At 39.5% G+C, this 23,773-nt stretch overlaps 2 protein-coding genes across 3 annotated transcripts in view; one reads left to right on the top strand and one right to left on the bottom strand.

Annotated features, from left to right (window-relative positions):
- Positions 1–675, bottom strand: part of LOC144065571 (uncharacterized) — a 3,845-nt gene extending 3,170 nt beyond the window's left edge. The window contains exon 1 of the mRNA XM_077588546.1: positions 504–675. Coding sequence (XP_077444672.1) covers positions 504–615 — 112 coding nt within the window. The 5' untranslated portion in view covers positions 616–675. The remainder of the gene's footprint in view (positions 1–503) is intronic.
- A 2,722-nt stretch (positions 676–3,397) lies between these two features.
- Positions 3,398–7,184, top strand: LOC144065600 (uncharacterized). Of its 2 annotated transcripts, none has more exons than XM_077588587.1 (2): positions 3,398–3,709; positions 4,999–5,688. In XM_077588587.1, exons 1-2 carry the CDS (start codon positions 3,598–3,600, stop codon positions 5,580–5,582), a joined length of 696 nt encoding a protein of 231 aa, XP_077444713.1. In that variant the 5' UTR covers positions 3,398–3,597; the 3' UTR covers positions 5,583–5,688. The 2 variants fall into 2 exon arrangements, with proteins under 2 accessions (XP_077444713.1, XP_077444712.1); XM_077588586.1 differs by lacking the exon at positions 3,398–3,709 and adding an exon at positions 4,258–4,336 and having other exon boundaries at positions 4,999–7,184.
- The last annotated feature ends 16,589 nt before the right edge of the window (positions 7,185–23,773 follow it).

Genomic DNA, 23,773 nt, shown 5'->3' with positions numbered 1-23,773 from the left:
TCATCAAAGTCGGGGGGGGGGGGTGCTGGAGCCTATCCCAGCTGACTTTGGGCCAGAGGCGGGGCACCCTGAATTGTTGGCCAGCCATTCGCAGGGCACAACAAGACAGACAACCATTCACACTCATACCTAGGAGCAATTTAGAGTGTCCAATCAGCCTACCATGTCTTTACAATGTGGGAGGAAGCCGGAGTTCCTGGAAAAAACCCACACGCGTCAAAATAAAAGGTAAATTCTGGGCCACTTTTCACATTTTTTATGAACTTAAAATAAAATAAAAATCTTCAGTGCTGAGTTGTAGTAGCAAGTGGAAGACATGGGAGTTGCTTCCGCTTGAAAAATAATTTAAAAAACATTTTCCCCAGAAAAAATCCGCGATGTAGTGAAATGCTGAGGGATTACTGTACTTGAATTTGCAATTGCAGCACACAGATATAGCACTTCTACAATTACCATTAAGCCTTTATGATGAAGGGAATATATAGATATAAAAATGGACCCACCTTCTAGTCTGTGAAGGACAACTTTTGCATGCATTATTTTGCAAAATGTCGAGTTTTCCTCGTGGAACTTTGCTGGTCTTTTCCCACACGTAAATTCTGATGGAGACGCCATTGATAGCTGCTAGCTAGGCTAAGTTAAAGAGGGCGCAAAGCTTCAAAGTTCTTCGACGACTTGAAGAGTTGATCCTTTGATATATGCTAACAGGCTTAGCTAAAGTAGCGCACAAAGCTTCAACGAGGTCTTGAAAATGATTTTGGCTGATATTTAAGGTCATAAAGTAGCTGAAGCTAGACACGACGGGGATCCATAGGTTAAGTTTGGTGGCGAAAATTGGGCATGCGCGGTGGCGGCGTCACTTCCTTCGATGCATTAAGTTTATAAATGTAAGAGATTTGGACATAGGAAATAATTAATATTCAAAATTTCTGACATGTGGTTTGAGCAAAAAAATGTTTGCGCAGGTTTGAATTAAATTGAAAATTAAATTAAACATAAATCACTTGAAGATCGCGTCTCAAAAAGAGGCGTCGCAAAACGCGCATGCGCAGAAAAAAATCGCCCTTGATAATGGTGCAGTTTTGATTTGCCGATTGGCATCACGGGAGAAGTAGTTCTTCATTGAAACGGTTTGAACTCGCAGGAATCAGTCTCTTATTTACGTACTGCTCTCTCATGGTCAGGAGAAAGTTTGTTTCATTCTAAGTTCAGTATTCGTGGACACTGTACACAATATTTAAGACACTGTCAATCACAAGTTATCGAAGAAGCACATTTTAAGAAATTTTATCAGAAAATTAATAATTTCTCAAAGGTGTCTTAAATCCAAAAGGAAAAGTTTGTTTTTTCTTTTATTTACATTATTCCCTTAATCCGGACCAACCACTAGATGTAAATTATCTCTTGATTTTCCCATTTTTAACGAATATTTGCAATTTTCCCTCCAATTTTGTTCTTTTTGTGTTTTAGTTCAATAAGTATTTTGTAAAATGTAAAAATAACTATATAGAAATATTTTCAACAAATGATTCTTCCCTTATAAAGAATAAAAGCTCAAATAAACGTTATTTTAGATCTATGAAAAATATTTAAGGCTTTATATCCAGTTCTTTAAATCCGATTTAATCTCTCTCTCTCGCTCTCTTGCTCTCCCTCTCTCCATCGCTCCCTCCCTCACCCTCTTTGCCTCTCCCTCCCTCCCTCTCTCTCTCTCTCTCTCTCTCTCTCTCTCTCTCTCTCTCTCTCTCTCTCTCTCTCTCTCTCTCTCTCTCTCTCTCTCTCTCTCTCTCTCTATATATATATATATATATATATATATATATATATATATATATATATATATATAGTTGGAATAATGATTAATACCATTAAATCATTATTAGTAATATTTAATTAAAATTGGAAGACATCTTTCAACATAACTGCTTACAACTTGCAAGGAGAAATCACTACCAACGCGTCTTCGTTCGCAAAAGGATTCTGACGAGCGGCATTATCTTCGGTCCATTTAGCGGCACATAACCAAAACATTCAAAGGTAATCTGATTTAAACAATTGCATAAGCAAAAACAACTGTCTCAACTGTTCTGAACAATTGTATAAGCTTAACCGAATAACATGATAAAGGTTATAAAAACAACTGTCTCAACAATATGTTTTTATCGGAACACCTGCGTAAGAATTTGCACAATAAGCATAAAAAGTGACCCGAGCGGATCGTAAATCAAAACAACGGCATTAAAATTTGCACCAATAAGCATAATAATTTCTTTATAAGGTAAACAGAGCAACAGTATATTTGAACAATAATGCGAGTATTCTCGGAAGTTTGTTTCGATTTATCGCCATCTGCAAGATTCCGAGACAAAGCAGTTTAAGAGTCCTTGTAGATCATCCGTCTGGCCTGGAACTTGTTGTCCTGTTCAGTCCATAGTTATGAAGACAATTGACTGGCCCCGACAGGAAGACTGGGGGAAAGTGCACTCGGTCCAAACAGTATGGCACAATTTAAATTATAGCTTCATTACCTATTAATTCCAAATGAACAAAGAACTGAATGACAAGCCTTGCATTTTACATTATTTATAGATCTAAAACTATGTTTATTTTAGCTTTTTTTCTTACTGAGGGAAGATGTCTTTTAATCATTTAATTTCAAAAGGAAACGAAATATGTTTTTATGTTCAAAATTGAAGTGGAAAACAGAAAACATTTTTATATAGTTATTTTTACATTTTACTAAATACTCATTGAACTAAAACACAAAAAGAAAAAATAAGGATGAAAAAATTGCAAATATTCGTTAAAAATGGGAAAATCAAGAAATATAATTCACATCTAGTGGTTGGTCCAGATTGAGGGAATAATGTTAATAAAAGAAAAAACAAACTTTTCCTTTTGGGTTTAAGACACCTTTGAGAAATTGCAAATTTTCTGATAAAGTTTCTGCGCTTCTTCGATAACTTGTGATTCACAGTGTCTTAATTATTGTGTACAATGTCCACGAATACTGAAATTAAAATTAAACAATATTTCTCCTGACCACAAGAGAGCGTTACCTAAATAAGAGACTGATTCCAGCGAGATCAAACCGTTTCATTGAAGAACTACTTCTCCCGTGATGCCAATCGGCGAAACAGCAACAGCTCCATTATCAAGGACGATTTTTCTCAGCGCATGCGCGTTTTGCGACGCCTCCTTTTGAGACGCAATCTTCAAGTTATTTATGTTTAATTTAATTTTCAATGTAATTAAAACCTGCACAAACATTTATTGCTCAAACCACACGTCAGAACATTTGAAAATTAATTATTTCCTATTTCCGACTCTCTTACATTTATAAATCGAAGGAAGTGACGCTACCACCGCGCATGCGCAGTTTTCGCCACCTACTTAACCTATGGGTCCCCGACGTGTCTAGCATAAGCTACTTTATGACCTTAAATATCAGCCAAAATCATTTTCAAGACCTCGTTGAAGCTTTGCGGCCTACTTTAGCTCAGTCTGTTAGCATATATCAAAGGATCAACTCTTCAAGTCGTCGAAGAACTTTGAAGCTTTGCGCCCTCTTTAACTTAGCCTAGTTAGCAGCTATCAATGGCGTCTCCATCAGAATTTACGTGTGGGAAAAGAGCAGCAAAATTCCACGAGGAGAACTCGACATTTTGCAAAATAATCCATGCAAAAGTTGTCCTTCACAGAAGAGAAGGTGGGTCCATTTTTATATCTATATATTCCCTTCATCATTAAGGCTTAATGGTAATTGTAGAAGTGCTTTTTTGTGCGCTGCAATTGCATATTCAAGTACAGTATTCCCTCAGCATTTCACTACATCGCGGATTTTTCTGGGGAAAATGTTTATTTTTTAAATAATTTTTCAAGCGGAAGCAACTCCCATGTCTTCCGCTTGCTACTAGGACTCAGCACTGGAGATTTTTTTAAAGTTATAAATTCATAAAAATGTGAAAACCGGCCCAGAGGAGCGAGTGGTTAGCGCATCGGCCTCACAGCTCTCGGGTCCTAGGTTCAAATCCAGGTCAAGTCCACCTGTGTGGAGTTTGCATGTTCTTCCCAGGCCTATATGGGTTTCCTCCAGGTACTCCGGTTTTCCTCCCACACTCCAAAGACTTGCATAGTAAGGCTTTTTTTAATAATAAAAAAGACCATGTATAGTAAAGTATCAGTTTCTTTAAAAAATGACCATTTATAGAAAGGCTTTTTTTCCCCAAAAAAATTACCTTTTTATTTTGATGCGTGTGGCTTTTCTCTAGGTACTCCGGCTTCCTCCCACATTGTAAAGACATGGTGGGCTGATTCGACACTAAATTGCTCCTAGGTATGAGTGTGAGTGTGAATGGTTGTCTGTCTTGTTGTGCCCTGCGACTGGCTGGCCAACAATTCAGGGTGCCCCCCCGCCTCTGGCCCAAAGTCAGCTGGGATAGGCTCCAGCACCCCCCACGACTCTGATGAGGATAAAGCTGTTCAGAAAATGAGATGAGATTAAAGAATCCTTTGGGTTTAATAAAACAACACATTTTTATACATTGAAATGTGTAGGTGTGCTCTTAATTGTACCTTAATTTTGAAGGTGAACTCTGTTTTCCTCAAACTGTTGATTACAATGCGGGTCACCGATAGTGCTATAATTATTGCTTGTTAATTAAACATTTGCTGTTGCAGCCAGCATATTTCAGGAATACCTTGACATACTAGTGTCCCAATTTACGGAAAATTTAAGAAACGAGCTACATTCCGAGCAATTTTTTTCCTTGACATATGAGACAAATTGGAGATACGAGCTTATTGAGATGGTTCCGGGTGGTCAAATGTGTGGGTGTGTATAGTCATTTGAGTTGATTTCAGTTAAATTTCAAGTTAATGTCATGTTACAAACCTAACCACCGCCGATATAAGACTTTACATTCCCAGTCTAACCTAAAGGACTTCTCGTCAGATAGACAGATTATGAAACATATCATTTATTTTCGTGTCTTGCAGGTTTCAGAGAATATCTTGGTCCTGATGGGAAAGAGTCTGTTGGCCTTAAAAAGGAACTTCAGCTCCCCCAAATTAAAGAGGAGGGGCCAGAGTTCCCTCAACAACAAATGAGAGACGAGCGACTTCCAATCAAGAAGGAGGAAGATGATGTCACCTGGTCACTTGGTGAAAACCTGAAGAGGGAAGAGGATCTGGGCGTGACCAGCAGAGGGGCGGAGCCTGCATACACCTTAACGTTACCCCAAATTAAAGAGGAGGAGCCAGAGTTCCCTCAACAGCAAATCAAAAAGGAGGAAGAAGATGTCACCGTGTCAACTGGTGAGTCTTTCAAGAGTGAAGATGATCTGGGCGTGGCCGGCAGAGGGGCGGAGACTCCGAACGGCAGCTCAGCAGAAGGGCAAGCAGACAATTTAATTGCTCCGTTATCAGATACCGAAGACTTGCTTTATGACAATGAAGGTCTTAAGAACGGCAAACTCTGGAAATGCTCTGTGTGGAAAAACCTTTGGGAAAAAGTCTACTTTGAAAACACATATGAGGAGCCACACTGGGGAGAAACCCTTATCATGTACAGTTTGTGGTAAAACATTTACACACAAGAGAAACTTAAATATTCATGCAAGAACACACACTGGTGAAAAACAATTTTCGTGTTCAGTTTGTGGTAAACGATTTAAAGAGAAGAAAATCTTAAAAAGGCACACAAGAACCCACACTGGTGAAAAACCATTTTCGTGTTCAGTTTGCGGTAAAGCCTTTTCTCAAAATGAATCCTTAAAAATCCACATAAGAACCCACACTGGTGAAAAACCATTTTCGTGTTCAGTTTGTGGTCAAAGATTCACACAGAGGGGACACTTAAATACTCATGCAAGAATACACACAGGTGAAAATACATTTTCGTGTTCAGTTTGTGGTCAAAGATTCACACAGAAGGGACACTTAAATAGTCATGCAAGAACACACACTGGTGAAAAACCATTTTCGTGTTCAGTTTGTGGTCAAAGATTCACACAGAAGGGACTCTTAAATAGTCATGCAAGAATACACACAGGTGAAAATACATTTTCGTGTTCAGTTTGTGGTCAAAGATTCACACAGAAGGGACACTTAAATAGTCATGCAAGAACACACACTGGTGAAAAACCATTTTCGTGTTCAGTTTGTGGTAAAAGATTTACAGAGAAGGGAACCTTAAAAAAGCACACAAGAACCCACACTGGTGAAAAACCATTTTCGTGTTCAGTTTGCGGTAAAGCCTTTTCTCAACGGCAATACTTAAAATCGCACACAAGCACCCACACTGGTGAAAAACCATTTTCGTGTTCAGTTTGCGGTAAAGCCTTTTCTCAAAATGAATCCTTAAAAATCCACATAAAAACCCACACTGGTGAAAAACCATTTTCGTGTTCAGTTTGTGGTCAAAGATTCACACGGAAGGGAGACTTAAATAGTCATGCAAGAACACACACAGGTGACAAATCATTTTCGTGTTCAGTTTGCTGTAAAGCCTTTTCTCAACAGGCACGCTTAAATAATCATGCAAGAATACACACAGGTGAAAATACATTTTCGTGTTCAGTTTGTGTTAAACGATTTACAGAGAAGGGAACCTTAAAAATGCACACAAGAATCCACACTGGTGAAAAACCATTTTCGTGTTCAGTTTGTAGTCAAAGATTCACACAGAAGGGACACTTAAATAGTCATGCAAGAACCCACACTGGTGAAAAACCATTTTCGTGTTCAGTTTGTGGTAAAAGATTTACAGAGAAGGGAACCTTAAAAAAGCACACAAGAACCCACACCGTTGTAAAACCATTTTTGTGTTAAGTTTGTGGTCAAACATTTTCCCAAAGGAAAGGCTTAAAAAAAACTTATTAACCCACACTGGAGAACAATGTTTTCCTGCTCAGTCTGTGGCCACAGATTCGCTACAACAGCCCAATTAAAAAGCTACACCATTCAAAAACCTTTTCCAGGTGCAGTTAATGTTCCAACATTTTCACCGAAGGGAACCTGAAAAGAAGACTTAACAGCCCGCAGTGGCGAAAAGCCCTTTCTTTGCTCAATTTGTGGTTCAACACATTGGTTAAAAATACTTAATAATACATAATACTAAGTTTGTTGCCAAGGATTTATTTCATTTAAACTTCAGAATTTTCTATTAGCTTTGTAAACTACATTCTTTTCCTTTTTAACTATAAGAACCGACTTTGGGTTTATTTTGGAGTAGTTCTTTTCGCTTTGTTTATTTATTCAGACTGATTTGATTTGTATGTAAATAGACCTGGCAGTCGGTATATGAAGTCAAATGTGAATTGTTTTTTAATTTCATTTTAATGTTGAACAAACAGATAATATTCAATATTATGTATAATCATTAGTATGAAAAACAATATTGATGGCTTGAAACTTATCGTTGTGATTGTACATTGCTTTCACCTGTGGTTGCCTCCCCTGTGTGTCACCCACCTGTTTTCCATGTCTCGTTAACCCATGGCTTACTGCTTCCTGTGGCTTTTTGTTCATTTTAATTTTTTGGGGTGTAATTTTTGATTTTTGGCTTAGGGTTTTCAGTTAGCTTTTTGTGTTTTGAATTAAAACTCTATGTATACCGTAATTATTTTATTGACTCACTACGAGTGATGGGTTTGTGAGCATCACTTGTCGTTTCCATACAGTGACCCACTGCTTCGCAAAATACTAACACCTGGTGGACGTTAAAAATCACTGCAGGTAACTATACAAAAAGCCCAAGGGTGCATTGATGTGTGTATATATATATATATATCTCAGTGGTGGGCCGTCAGGGCCTTCAAGGCCTTCTCTGCTGGCCTAAGAAATATCTGAATCATATTATATTTTGTCCATCAATACGTACTTATTATTCCAAATGGTCTGATAGCTTCCTTACATTGCTTTTGCCCCTGGTTGCACTGCTTCCAGATGTGTGTTTTCGTATTGAAGCATTTAACCAATCACATTTCAGCCATTATTTGTTGCCAGATCAGATCTGCCTCAAAGCCTGCACAATCAGTTCTGCGGGCTCTGCTGCATTAAACTAGACTGTTGCTTTTAACCAATCAGATTTCGAGTTGGCAACCCCACAATGCTTCTTCATACGCATTGGCATTTTGTTGGCTGGGATACGTCATTGCTTTCACCAACTATGATTGGCTAGTAGGCAGGCCACAGCCATAGTGAGGCAGCCAGAGATCGCAAACTCCACCCACAATGGCCGACAGAGGCAAAAACAAATGGATTCTGTTGCAGATTTTTTCAAAAAGCTATTTTCCAGAAAAAAATGGACATCATTAAGAAAGGGCGGTTAACTCCGAAGCTAGCAAACCTGTTACAGCCGGGAAAATGGTGTTTGCGCCACTTTTAGTGCACTAACTTATCTGCACAAGCAAATATATTGTTGTGTTGATTTAAAGCCCTTTTCAAAACGGACTATGCCGGAAATATGACAGGACAGGCTCGACTTTCATCATTAGCTTCGATGGCGATAGGAAAGAAGGAAGAAAGAAAGGAGGATGGATATTGTGTACAGTTAAAAAGAATTTTTGGTGAGTATAATATGGCTATATTCCTAAATAATATTTCAATTGTGGGCCCGGTTCTGATATCTGAAAAGCTCCAGTGTTTGTATTTAATCACTAAATGCTGCTAGGATGTGGATTTTACCCCAGTTTAATTTTTGCCGTTTCGCGTATTGACGTCCATCGCTGTCTTTTCCCGAGGAAATCACCCCCCTGGCCTGGTTGTAATGTCTCAAAAGCTCGAGTATTTATATTCAAGCAATAAATGCTGCTAGGAAGTGGATTCTACCTAATTTTAGTGCATTTTTTGTCATTTCACGTATGGACGTAACGACGTTCATCGCTGTCTTTTTACCGGTGTGTGTGTGTGTGTGTGTGTCTATATGTATGTATGTATATGTGTGTGTGTATCAGTGGCAGGCCGTCAGGACCTTCAAGGCCTCTGCTGGCCTAAGAAATATCTGAATCATTTTTTGTCCATCAATACTTATTATTCCAAATGGTCTGTTAGCTTCCTTTCATTGCTTTTCCCGCTGGTTAAACTGCTTCCAGATGTGTTTTCATATTGAAGCATTTAACCAATAACATTTCAGCCATTATTTGTTGCCAGATCAGATCTGCCTCAAAGACTTCACAATCAGTTCTTGCGGGCTCTGCTGCATTAAACTAGACTGTTGCTTTTAACCAATCAGATTTCGAGTTGGCAACCCCACAATTATTTTTCATAGGCGTTAGCATTTTGCTGGCTGGGACATGTCATTGCTTTCACAAACTATGATTGGCTCGTAGGCGGGCCAAAGCAGCCAGAGATCGCAAACTCCACCCACATGGCCGACAGTGGCAAAAACAAATGAATTCTGTTGCAGATTTCTCTCACAAGGCTATGTTCCAGAAAAAAAATGGACATCATTAAGAAAGGGCGGTCAACTCCGAAGCTAGCAAGCCTGTTACAGCCAGGAATATGGTGTGTGCGGCACTTTCAGTGTGCTAACTTAGCTCCATAAGCAAATAGTATATTGTTGTTTTGATTTAAAGCCATTTTCAAAACGGACTATGCCAGAAATATGACAGGACAGGCTCGACTTTCATCATTAGCTTCGATGGCGATAGGAAAGAAGGAAGAAAGAAAGGAGGATGGATATTGTGTAAAAATGATTTTTGGTGAGTAAAATATGGCCATATTCCTAAATAATATTTCAATTGTGGGCCAAGTTCTGATATCTGAAAAGCTCCAGTGTTTGCTTTTAAGCTCCAGTGTTTGTATTTCATCACAAAATGCTGCTAGGAAGTGGATTTTACCCCAGTTTAATTTTTGCCGTTTCACCATTGACGTCCATCGCTGTCTTTTCCCGGGAAAAATCACCCCCCTGGCCTGGTTGTAATGTCTCAAAAGCTCCAGTATGTGTATTCAATCAATAAATGATGCTAGGGAGTGGATTTTACCTAATTTTAGTATTTTAGTGCATTTTTTGTCATTTCACGTATATGGACGTACCGGCGTTCATCGCTGTCTTTTTACCGGGGAAATGATATTCCGGGCCCGGTTCTGATGTCTAAAAAGCTCCAGTATTTGTATTTAATCAATAAATGCTGTTTTCGGCTGGATTTTACCCCATTTTCAGGCAATGTTTGCCCGTACACCATTGACGTTCATCGCTGTCTTTTCCCGGGAAAATCACCCCCTGGCCTGGTTTTAATGTCTGAAAAGCTCCAGTATTTGTATTTAATCATGAAATGCTGCTGGGAAGTGGATTTTACCCCATTTTTGTGCATTAATTTATTGATTATTTTTTATGTGTTGCAGCTGTAGCTGCAGTAGAGGTTTTATAGCCATAGTATAGTTTTTGAGGGTTGGATTGATACATTGAAGGCGCTACCAGAAAATGCACCGCCCGCCACTGGTATGTATGTATATGTATGTATGTGTATGTATGTGTATTGGATTGTGTTAGGTTCAAACACCAGACATTTGTTTCACCAACCTGAAAAGAAGGAAATCACAGAGAATTTGAGTTAACTTTATTTAAAAAATGAGAGGTTCAGAGACTGCCCCTGTCACAGCCCTCCAAAAACACTCTGAAGAAAATCTCCCCTCGCCTATTCTCTTATTGTGTTTTGGGAGTGTCCAAGTTACAGGAAGTTTCAAGCTGATCAAGGGAGAGATAGTTCTCTCCCAGTTACAAAAGGTTCTTTGATCATGACCATATGCCCCTTCAAGATAACATCTTTATAGTCTTATTCCTGATATCTTGCAACCCTCACAAAACAGACAAACAAACAGGCGTCCGCCCCCCTGGGTAGTTCCTCTTTGTTGAATAAGGTGAAACTTTTCCCAGGGGGTCAAGACATCCCCAATTCTATTAACTAACATTTCAACAGTCTAAACTAAAATCAGGATAACTTATTTACAATAATTCCAACATAACCCTCCTGTTTATCCGGATTCTTGTTATAAAATATCATCACCCATGACCTCTTCTTATCCGATTTTCGCATCACAGGATCACAAAAATAACAGAAAACGTTACACTCAGAAGTTAATGCCAGAGTCTTTAGCATCTTGGAACATTTCAGGCAGTCCAATGAACTGCATTTCCTCCTCATCCCCAGATGCGTCGTCGTCGTCGTCATCCCGTGGTTCGCCTCCAGATGTCAATAAGGCATACATTTCGGATTTGACTGGTTCTATAGCATTTGTTATTAACCTTTCACATAACGCACGAATACAGGGAATACAACAACATCCACAAGTTGTGAGAATGGCAGCATAAACAGCGATTGACATTAAAACTGATACAACCAACTGTTTGTATCTGCCAAACATGCTACCAAATTCACCCCACATTGAGGTGTCGATTCCAGAATGTTCTTTCATCTTGCTGTTGAGGGATCGAAGGCCCTCCAGGGCCTTGGTTAAACTCCCGTCAGCTGCTGTATTGTTAGGGATGAACGTGCAGCATTGGTCGCCAAAGATGGAGCACACGCCACCTTCCTTTGCCAGGATCATGTCAACAGCAATTCTGTTCTGGAAAGCCATCAAAGAGGTAGCCGACAACTGTTCATGGATGGCTGCAAACCCTTCCTCCGTCCTGTTCCCCAGTCGTTGCACATTGTAATGGATGTAGTTGATTCTGTCCACATTTTTGTTAATAGTACACCACCAACACAGGAATGATTCAAAACCAGCTGCCATTTGGTTAGCGAGTTTATACTCATCCGGTACACCTCGGGGAACCCCGATGCTGTCGATGTAGGTTGGGTCCCCGTCTCCCCATCCAGGAGCGGACCGCTTGGCTCTGCCATTCCAGTGGTGAGGCAGGACGTTTCCTGCACTTGTTTTCCAACTCGAGGCTCTGTGGGCGGGGCGTTCAGATACGCCCAGGCTGTCACTGACAGTCCAGTCACTGTGATGTGGATGGCAACAGCTTTCACTGTGGCTTCTGTATAGAGGTGCAAAGTCTATGGGAGGTCAGGGTTAAGTGAGGGGTGCTCGTGGCTGGTGAGTAGACGTCAGATGAGTTTCTTCACGGACAAGGGTTTTGACACCGTCCGACTTAGTCCACTCAGAGTCACCTGTCTCGAACGACCTTCACCTGAATCGACTTTGACTTTTCAGCGATCTTTGCTGCTGTGGAGGTTGGTGAGTTGGGCCACGAATGGGTCTTCCCATCGTGGAGAGAACCAGGACTTCATTTTTATGACTCGGATCAGGATCCAGTCACCTGGCTACACCACCTCCTGCAAGATAGACAAAAAGATCACGGCACCTTACATGTTCTTTGGATAAGTTTCTCTCCTTCATCTTCCCATAAAGGAAGTTGAAATGGTCTTCCAATAACTATCTCAAAAAGTGTTAATCTCAAGCTAGTTCTACCAGTTGTTTTGCCATGTTTTGCACTATGCTGTTTGAAAAATGAGCTCCATTGTCACTCCAGATGATTCTGGAGATCCCATGTTCTTTACAGATCAATAAAATAACAAATTAAACTGTTCCTACAAAAATTTTAAAATAGGTATTTATACCTCTTCACCATACCTCCCCCCTGTTGAGACATTTATGGCTCAATTATGGAATACATTTTTGGTAGGCACGGTAGGCCTTTAGCTTTGTACAGTTCGTCTGCTGACTGTTCTTGAGATCGGCTCAGTTTTGTTGTTGTGTATGCTGCTGTGTTCTGTCGTTGTCTTTAACACGTGCTTAACATTCATCATTATGTTTGTGAAAATTTAAATACCTTATTAGTCAAAATTAAACATGCTAGCTGATATTCTATTTTGAACACTGCTTCCTTGTTAAGATCAAAACCCATATTTGTTTTTTCCTCTTTCCTACAATTACACAAATTAACTAATCATACTAAGAATAGGAAAAATACAAAAAGCAAACCAGGCTGCTTTCTCCTCAGGAAAACAGCTTTCCCGTTCTCTGTAACAGTTTAGATTCACATCAATTAATATTCAGAAAAAAATGCACACATTTTATAATTCTAAATAGAATTGAACCCAGTAAAATGTAATCACCCCTTGTTTGTCAGGGTCAATATTTTTAGCATAATTGTATCTTTTAGAGCAATTAAAGCCCATTACTTTTAAAATGCATACTAATCAAGTCCCAATTCATTTAACAATGTGTATTGCGTTGCATATTAACCTCAGTGTTTTTTTTAATTCAAAATATCCCAATCTAGTAGTCTTATTATCAAATGTAACATTCCATTGTCTTCGGAGTTTGCCAATCATCTCCTATGAAACTTCCTCAATCAATATTTTTCAATAGTCAGGCATAAAATTCAATTAAGATCTAGTCACAATTGTTTACTTTAAAAATCTGTAAGAAGATCTAGTCACAATTGTTTACTTTAAGAATCTGTAAGAAGGTGTAGTCTCAATTGAAACGCTTTTTTATATGGAGACAATAAAACCAATATAAAAAGTTCCTCATGGCTTACAGCATTGCTCCCCGGGCAATAATCTTTCCAATCAATATTGGAGTGCTTGCCATTTTGTCTGATTACGTCAAAAATTTATCTTACCTGTCTCATCATACGTTTCAACTGAGAGAACCTTCTTACAGAGCACAAAATGGATCCGCTATTTTCATGTCTGCTGGTTTGGTCAGGAACTATTGCACTCTCATCCCGGGTTGCTCATCATGTTTCCTGTTGAGAAATGCAATCTCCCTCTGCCAACCCAAAATGAATGCGTTTCCTTAAAGTTTTTTCTTTTATGCAGACATATGTTTAGCCTCATCCTCCAGTTCCAATCGTGTAGTTAATAATGGCGTTTGGTATATTCCACTAAATTAGATTTCCATATTTTTTTCTTTCTCGGAACGAAATATGGAAACTTTTGTCAATTCAGTCAATTATTCTGTTAACACAATTTGGATGCCATTATCACAATAGATCAATAGTACTTTGGAATTTGGTATCAAGCACTGTCTTTTCAGTGCTCCTAAATTTTGCATAGCTCATTTGTTTCTCCACTTCAAATTTCACGTTTGGAGTACTGCTGCTTTTACCATTAAAATTTCATTTGACTAAACAATTTTCCATAATTTTCATCAAAAATTGATTTCAAATTTCTAAATCATTTTCCACCTTGATATCTGATTGATTATATCTTGATGGTCGGCCAATTAGAAACACAAAAAGACAAACAATTTATCTAAATTTACCTAATAATTTGGATAAATGCCATTTCTGCATTGTTTTCATGTTTGATATCATTAATAATTTGGATGATTCTTAATACTTAAGTCTAAATCGCAAATCACTCTCATATTTCTAAAACCCAATAGTTAAAGCTCTGGCTTAATTCCTATCCGCTCTAAAAAGGCAGTTTTATTTAAAATAAGAGCCATTTTCTGTGCTCACTATTACCTCAATTACAATTTAGGGAAAATAACCTTTCACTAGGCATTTCCTAATATACATTTTAGTGTTTAATAAAAGACCCATAATTTTTACTAATATATCATAACACTATCAACTATCTCTGTCTCTCTTGTGGTAGTCTTTCCTGCCCTTTGTTTTTGGTGTGAAGGGAGCAGTAAACTGTATGGGCGAAGCCCCCCCCCCCCTCCTTTTGTTTGCAAAGAGTGTGCTTAGCTTGAGGGGGGTCCGCATCTGTGAAGGGGGGTTTCACCACCTTTTTTATCTATCTCTCCCCTTACTTTTGTTAACCATTTGTTTTGCTACCTCCTGTTTTAGTCGTGCGCTATCATGTCGTCGCTGTGCGCGGGGAGGGTTGCCCCCGCATTCCCTGGCTATGTGGCCCTCTTTGCCGCACGACCAGCAGGCCCCCTTTCCCCCCCTCGTCGTCGTGCTCCCCGCTTGCGTGTGGAGCCTCGCACGAGGAGAGCTGAAGAGGGACCACTTTTTTTTAACAGGCCTAATATAGTTATCTCTTCTCTTTTTTGTTTAGCTACTTTCTCAACCTCTTCTATTTGCCCTGCTATTCGCAACCACGCTTTGGTTTGATCATAACCTTGTTTTTGCATTTTACTTCGTTTTTTGTTACAAGATTTTTCGATTTTTTTGTTGTAGTTCACGGATATCTTTTATTATTAGTCTACCGGTGAACCCATATTTTTTTTTACCCAATAACGCAAGGATTCCACCGCGTCGGGATCCTCTCTATGGACTATCTTCCAGTCTTTAGACGCAAGTTCCGAGAGGAATTCCTCTTTTTTACTTGTTTTACTCTGTACTTTACCCATTTTTGAATAAAATATAGTCCCAGTGGGTCTTTGCACCTATAGTGCACTAACACTGGGTTTAGACAACAGGATGTCGATAAATTCCTTTAGTGGTAAACTCACTTCAACCTTTTCAGGCGGAGTCTCATGTCTACATACATCCACTAAAGGTCGACATTTGTCTCCTGTTGTTTGATATGAGATACAAATCACCAAATGGTAAAATGTATTTCCATACACACTTTTTTGCACGTTCACTCCTTTTAATTCGCAACCAAGGCTCCGCAAACCTTTACAGAGTTTAATTAGTCTTTTCCAACTAAGGGGGTCTGTTCCGCCAACGGATTTAATTTTACAGAGTTTAATTAGTCTTTCCAACTAAAGGGGTCTGTTACGCCTTCATTCATTCCTTTTTTCTCATTCATTCCTTTTTTAAATAAAATTTACTCACGATTCTCTGCGTCCTCGGTATCCCTTCAACCTTTGGACCCCAGCCCGTAAGGAAGAAACAGTCCTGGAAAAGGATCTTTATGCTGTGGCCACAGACTTTTCTGGATCTTGCTCACCCGCTGGGATCGTCCGGTATCTTGGAATCCGGCTCGAAGGACCAATTAAATGTTAGGTTCAAACACCAGACATTTGTTTCACCAACCTGAAAAGAAGGAAATCACAGAGAATTTGAGTTAACTTTATTTAAAAAATGAGAGGTTCAGAGACTGCCCCTGTCACAGCCCTCCAAAAACACTCTGAAGAAAATCTCCCCTCGCCTATTCTCTTATTGTGTTTTGGGAGTGTCCAAGTTACAGGAAGTTTCAAGCTGATCAAGGGAGAGATAGTTCTCTCCCAGTTACAAAAGGTTCTTTGATCATGACCATATGCCCCTTCAAGATAACATCTTTATAGTCTTATTCCTGATATCTTGCAACCCTCACAAAACAGACAAACAAACAGGCGTCCGCCCCCCTGGGTAGTTCCTCTTTGTTGAATAAGGTGAAACTTTTCCCAGGGGGTCAAGACATCCCCAATTCTATTAACTAACATTTCAACAGTCTAAACTAAAATCAGGATAACTTATTTACAATAATTCCAACAGATTGGATAACTTTATTCATCCTGTATTCGGGAAATTTTATTGTGACAGTAGCAAGAAAAGGCATAGTTATAAGTTAGACAGTACAGTCGCAAAGGCCACACAACAACAAAGCAAAAGTACAAAGCAAATCAAAGTAAATGGAAACTGGAAAATGGATACAAAAACTGGAACCACACACAGGAAGTCTTCCACAAGATGGGGAACTTCTGCAGACTGTGACCGAGGTAGAGAATATGATGATTCCCTTCCCAGATTCATAGATGAGACAGCAGTTGCGTCAATCAACCCCAGACCAAAAGAAGAGGTAAGGAAAGCACAACAATCTGACCTGTTCATACACTCCTATGTTGAACTATAAACTGTCAGGTTGTAAGCCATCAGCTAAGGAATTGAAGTCGCTCAGCCCAAAGAAAAAAAATTTGCTCAGGCAGTGGGACAAACTGATAAGACAGTGACGGTGTTCTGTACAGAACCACCACAACCCGTAAACAGTTAGTCCCACCAGAACTATATCGAGGTACAGTAATGAAAGAGTTGCATAATAACATGGGGTAGCAGGGTGTTGACCGCACAGTATCCCTTGTGCGTGATTGTTTCTTATATATATGCAGTCTGATATTGAACATTATGTAACTAAAACCTGCCCTTGTCTAAAACTTAAAAAAACCACGAACAGAGAGCGCCATTGACAAATATTGTGAAACCACAGCCCTTTGAGCTGGTCTGTATTGACTTTCTTCATCTTGATCGATGCAAAGGCGGATATGAATATATCCTCGTCAAAGTCGATCCCTTCACACCAGGGGTGTCAAACCGATCCTCAAAGGGCCGCAGTCAATGTTCCCTCTAATTTTTCGTTGGTCTGAGCAGAAAGTCAACCTCCCTGAGCGCACTGAGTACCAGTGTGAGCGACATCATCGGTACTCGGATGATTCGCCTAAAGACGTTTCGTCGACGGACGTTTGACAGACGGGCAGGTCGCCGAATGGACGTTCCGCCGAACGTTCAATCGGCCGAACGGAGGTTTCGCCGAAACGGGATTTGCGCGCTCGCCCCGCCCCCGGATCGTGTGTGTACAAGTTTTTCAACCTCGGCCCGCGGGCCATATACGGCCCGTTAGGATTTTTAATCCGGCCCGCCGCCGGTGTTGTCCAAATTATAGTAAAAATCAATGTTCGTCTACCATCAATGGCAGCCCGGGAATAAGCACTCTTGGGCGGGCATGGCAGTCCGGGAATAAGCACCCTTGGGCAGGCAGATGTAGCAGAACCGAGCCGTAAAATGACAGCAATCGGGTCAAATCCATCCTAAAACAGCATTTAATGATTAAATACAAATACTGGAGCTCTTTGGACATTAGAACCAAGCCCAGGGAAGTGAATTCCTCGGTAAAATGTCATGATGATATCGCGATGGAGGCAAAAAAACGTCTATATACGTCCATTCTCCAAACGGCTCAAAATGCTCTCAAATTCGGTCAAATCCAGCCGAAAACAGCGTTTAATGATTAAATACAAATACTGGAGCTCTTTGGACATTAGAACCGAGCCCAGGGAAGTGAATTCCTTGGTAAAATGTTGCGATGATGTCGCGATGGAGGCAAAAAAATGTCCATATACGTCCATTCGCCAAACGGCTCAAAATGCTCTCAAATACGGTCAAATCCAGCTGAAAACAGCGTTTAATGATTAAATACAAATACTAGTATTTGTATTTAATCATTAAACGCTGTTTGAACGAACGTTCATTCGGCGACCTGTCCGTCTGTCAAACGTCCGTCGGCGAAACGTCTTTAGGCGAATCATCCGGTCACGACATCATCATTGCTCGCTATGGGTACACCAGTCACACCTGCCACAAGCAGGTGCATGTCAATGTTCCCTCTAATTTTTCATATAAAACATGCTGTAAAACACGAAAAACCTAAGTGGACAGAGCCACTGCCACTGGCTGCCGCTTAAACGGCGCCATCATGGGGAAAGGGGTAAAAAATAAAATAAAAAATAAATTAAAAAAATTAAATCCCTTTTTTTTTTACTGCGCGCCATATGATTGGTGCTGCGCAGAGAAGACGAGAGTAGTGCGCAATTGCGCACGCGCGCAGCTTAGAGGGAACATTGCCTATCAGTGTGACATGCTAAACTGTTTATTTTATTAACGATCGCATGTTGGGGATGTGCAACTAGTTTGGATTGGATGTATATCGATATTCGATTATTGATGCCTTGATGCCCATACCACTAGTTCGGATTGGATTTATATCGGTATTCGATTATTGAGGCCTTGACGGGAGATATTCTTCATCTCATTAAAGTTGGATTGAGGAAGCAACAACGAAACACTATTGTGATTATTTCTCCCCGTGTTTCAAGCAAAAATGCAGGGTGCAACATACACAGTAATTAAGACACAGTCAATTACAAGTTTTCGAAGAGCGTTTTAAAGAAATTATATCAGAAAAATAGCAATTTCTCAAAGGTGTCTTAAACCCAAAAGGAATTTGTTTTCTTTTTTTTTAATTATTCCCTTAACCTATAGATGTAAATTATATTTCTTGATTTTCCAATTTTTAAAGAATATTTGCAATTTTTCCCTCCAATTTGTTTTCTTTCTTTTGACATTTTCCCTTACTAAGAAAACATATACATATATATACATACATATACATACATATACATACACCTACATACACATACACACACATACACACATACACACATACACATACATACACATACATACACATACATACACACACATACATACACATACATACACATACATACACATACATACACATACATACACACACATACACATACATACACATACAAACCAAGATGGTATGTATGTGGATTCCAAGATGGCGCCGTTCACGCGGGAGCCAGTAGAAGTAGCTCTGTACACTCTTGTTTTTCGTTATTTACAGCCCTCCTATCTTTTTTTAATTACATTTTAATATTTCTTAATACATTCCTTTTTACTTTACTTTGTACTTTATACTTTAATGTTTTTACAACTTTTCTTGTTCTGTTAGCCTGGCTTTTTTCGGCTACTTCTTTTTTTTGGAACCATTCAGCCATGCCTACGCTGTCACACACATGGGACTAGCTGTTACAATACGCAGCGGAAGGAGCAACACCTCGATGCCGCCGGCGATTCAGAGCTGGACAAAAGTGCCGGGAGAAGAGGCAACGCTTCTGACCAACTGTTCCATCGTGGGATAAGATGGAAGAGCTGTTGGCGCTTACTAGCAACAGAGTCGAGGGGCCTTACTCTGCTACTGTTGTCTTCAGCTCCAGACTACTGAGGAACTGTGCGGATAAGCTTGGAAGAGTGAATCTGCATATTCTCTACCTCGGTCACAGTCTGCAGAAGTTCCCCATCTTGTGGAAGACTTCCTGTGTGTGGTTCCAGTTTTTGTTTCCATTTTCCAGTTTCCATTTACTTTGATTTGCTTTGTTGTTGTGTGGCCTTTGCGACTGTACTGTCTAACTTATAACTATGCCTTTTCTTGCTACTGTCACAATGAAATTTCCCGAATACAGGATGATTAAAGTTATAAAGTTATCCAATCCAATACACATACATACACATACATACATATACATACATACCAGTGGCGGGCGGTGCATTTTCTGGTAGCGACTTCAACGTATCAATCCAACCCTCAAAAACTATTTTATAGCTATTAAACTGGAGCTTTTGAGACATTACAACCAGGCCAGGGGGGTGATTTTTCCCGGGAAAAGACACTGATGGACGTCAATGGTGAAACGGCAAAAATTAAACTGGGGTAAAATCCACTTCCTAGCAGCATTTTGTGATGAAATACAAACACTGGAGCTTAAAAGCAAACACTGGAGCTTTTCAGATATCAGAACTTGGCCCACAATTGAAATATTATTTAGGAATATGGCCATATTTTACTCACCAAAAATCATTTTTACACAATATCCATCCTCCTTTCTTTCTTCCTTCTTTCCTATCGCCATCGAAGCTAATGATGAAAGTCGAGCCTGTCCTGTCATATTTCCGCCATAGTCCGTTTTGAAAATGGCATTAAATCAACACAACAATATACTATTTGCTCGTGGAGCTAAGTTAGCGCGCTGAAAGTGCCCCACTCACCATTTTCCCGGCGGTAACAGGCTTGCTAGCTTCGGAGTTGACCGCCCTTTCTTAATGATGTCCATTTTTTTCCTGAAAAAGTCCGTCTAGAAAATAGCTTTGTGAGTAAACAGAATCTATTTGTTTTTGCTTATGTCGGCCATAGTGGGTGGAGTTTGCGATCTCGGCTGCCTCGGTACTGCTTTGGCCCGCCTACTAGCCAATCATAGTTTGTGAAAGCAATGACATGTCCCAGCCAGCAAAATGCTAACGCCTATGAAAAATCATTGTGGGGTTGCCAACTCGAAATCTGATTGGTTAAAAGCAACAGTCTAGTTTAATGCAGCAGAGCCCGCAAGAACTGATTGTGCAGGCTTTGAGGCAGATCTGATCTGGCAACAAATATAGGCTGAAATGTGATTGGTTAAATGCTTCAATATGAAAACACACATCTGGAAGCAGTGCAACCAGGGGAAAAAGCAATGAAAGAAAGCTAACAGACCATTTGGAATAATAAGTACGTATTGATGGACAAAATATAATATGATTCAGATATTTCTTAGGCCAGCAGAGAAGGCCTTGAAGGCCCTGACGGCCCGCCACTGCAATCAATACAACCAAGATAATAACGAAATCATTTAATTTATAAATGTCATTCGGGTATAAACTCTGTTAAAATATATAGCGACACAAGTCAAAGTTTTTGCCAGGTTTAACAGTATTAAAATGTAAATATACAAATGATACGAGTATCGGGATTAATGAATATGCCACTTAGTTCTACGTATTATCCTATTAATATTAAAACATTTTTTTCATATTTATAAGAAAAATATGTGAAGCCAAACAATATATATTAACAGGGGTTTGATACTCGTGGACATACATCATAGATCAATTAACAAATAGAAAGTTTGAATAAACCTTATGAATATTAATAACACACTTTTTATTTCCGTTAAAAAAGAACACAACATATCGATAAAAAGCAGTGATTCCGACACAATGTGTCTCCCATTATTGATTTTCCCCAACAAATTTTCAAATATAAATTGAATATTATACATACGTGAAACATCTTATTTTGAACGGAAGGTTGCCATTACGGGAAACTGTCTTTCCCATCATGCACCCCTGACCGGAAATGCGAGGGCAAAAAAATAATAAAGATGGCCGAATAGGGAGCGCTTAGTCTGCGAATATTTGTCTTTTTGCCCGTCTAATTTGTCTTTTAATTTCAGTCACTTAACTGAACTGAAGTCTTGACAACGTTTCTAGCATTATTCACTTTACGGATTCAACACCAGTCATCCAATGAATAACTGCTTTTTAGTTTAGTATGTGTAAATAAATCATCAGGCCATGTTCATCCTACGAAATTGTCTCTTCATTCCCAAACTTCAATACGTGATGAGAAGCTCCCCGACATATCGTAACATGAATTGTCTACAGAGTTTCGACCATGTCATAAAAGATTGTTTATCCTCGTTGTTGAATGTTGACTTTTCAGTCCGCATGGAATCAGTCGAAACTCCCAATTCGTCACGGTGGCATTGGTATCCGTTCCCTTGTTGACTTGTCCCTCCCCTCTTTTCTGTCATCATTCTATTCTACAGTTGAGTTAGTGCGACCTGTTTTGTCTTCATCTCAAATTGATCCTCATAAATCAATTGACATTGATGGCGCACTAAATGCCTGGAATGAATGTCATTCATCAACTCCAACACATCTCGGAGTTCAGAAAGAGTGGGATGAAATCAATTGCCTGAGGATGAAAGGCAATTTGATCGATTCCTCGAATCAGTGGGACCGCAGTCGAATATTATCAGCGTCGACGTTTCCCTCCGGAGCTTGGTTGAATGCTTTGCCAAGTGCGACTTTGGGCAATAAGCTCTCCCCCGATGAGCTTCGCATCTCGATTGCTCATCGTCTTGGTGCTAAAGTTTGTGACCCGATTCTGTGCAAATGTGGTCATTCAATTGATAGCCGAGCTCTCCACCCCTTATCCTGCCGTGTCCAAGCTGGTCGTTTCCCCCGTCACTCCAACATCAACGACATCGTTAAACGCGCACTGTGTCAAGCTGGAGTTCCTTCAATTCTCGAACCAAGTGGTCTAGTGCGTGCAGATGAGCGAAGGCCTGACGGCTTGTCAATCTTTCCATGGAAGATGGGAAAGTGTTTGACATGGGATGTGACAGTTGTTGACACCTTTTCTCAATCCTCAATTGCTTCATCTGCAATAAAAGCCTGCTCAGCTGCGAACAAGGCAGAGTCAATGAAGTCTGTCAAATATGCACCGCTTGTTGACAGATACTTGTTCCAGCCCATAGCCTACGAAACTTCAGGTGTATGTGGGGACTCCACTTTGAAGTTTCTGCTAGAGGTAGGTTCCCGGCTCGTGGCTGTTTCAAATGAGCCACGCGAGTGTCAATGGCTGTTACAGCGCATCTCTCTAGCAGTGTGCCGCGTCAACGCATACAGTGTCCTCGACTGTGTGAAGAAGGTGTGAAGTTATGTGATATGTGTCATGTTTCATTTATTTTTTATTATTATTTTATTTATTTTATTTATGTTTTATTTGTTTATTGTTTTTTTTTTGTTTCATGAATAAAGTTTTAACTAATCAAAATAAAAAAAATAAAAAACATTAGTCATTTGAATAAGTCTCTCTCTCCACCTCCTCTCTCTCTGTCCCTCTCTCTCCCCTCCGCAAAATCCGTCTAATTTTAGTACAATTAAACACATTTTAGTACTAATAAACCACTAGTTATTTGTTACTTTGCTAATAGATGGCGAATTAGAACAAATAAAAATGTTTTTCTAATCCAATATCCTGTTTTTGGTGTTTTTTAAGAGGGTTGGAACGAATTAATTTGTTTATAGTTCATTTCTATGGGAAACTTTCATTTGAGTTACGAGTAAATTGACATACAAGCTCAGTCACGGAACGCATTAAGCTCGTATCTCGAGGTACCACTGTAGGTGCAAATAACATGAGTAAATTAATAATTCAAAAAAAATTGTATTGTGTTAGCACCTAATTTCTTCAATAACTCCCATTATAAATATAAATATTTGATCTTTAAATCTGTATTTATTAAATAAAGTGGCAGGCCGTGCATTTCGCACCTAGGCCTTCAGTAGTGCTATGTCTGAATCAATCCAACCCTCAATAACTATTTCATGACTAGAAAAACCTTTACTGTCGCTACAGCTGTGACACATAAAAATGCATCAATAATAACTTCATAAAATTGAAATATTTACGAATTTAGCCACATTTTCCTCACCAAAAATCATTTTTATTTGTACACAAAATCCATCCTC

The sequence above is a fragment of the Stigmatopora argus genome, chromosome 20 (genome assembly GCF_051989625.1).
Source record: "Stigmatopora argus isolate UIUO_Sarg chromosome 20, RoL_Sarg_1.0, whole genome shotgun sequence".
Taxonomy (NCBI): Eukaryota; Metazoa; Chordata; class Actinopteri; order Syngnathiformes; family Syngnathidae; genus Stigmatopora; species Stigmatopora argus.
Note: the sequence above shows the minus strand (reverse complement) of the source record. Positions and strands in the feature narration are given on the sequence as shown.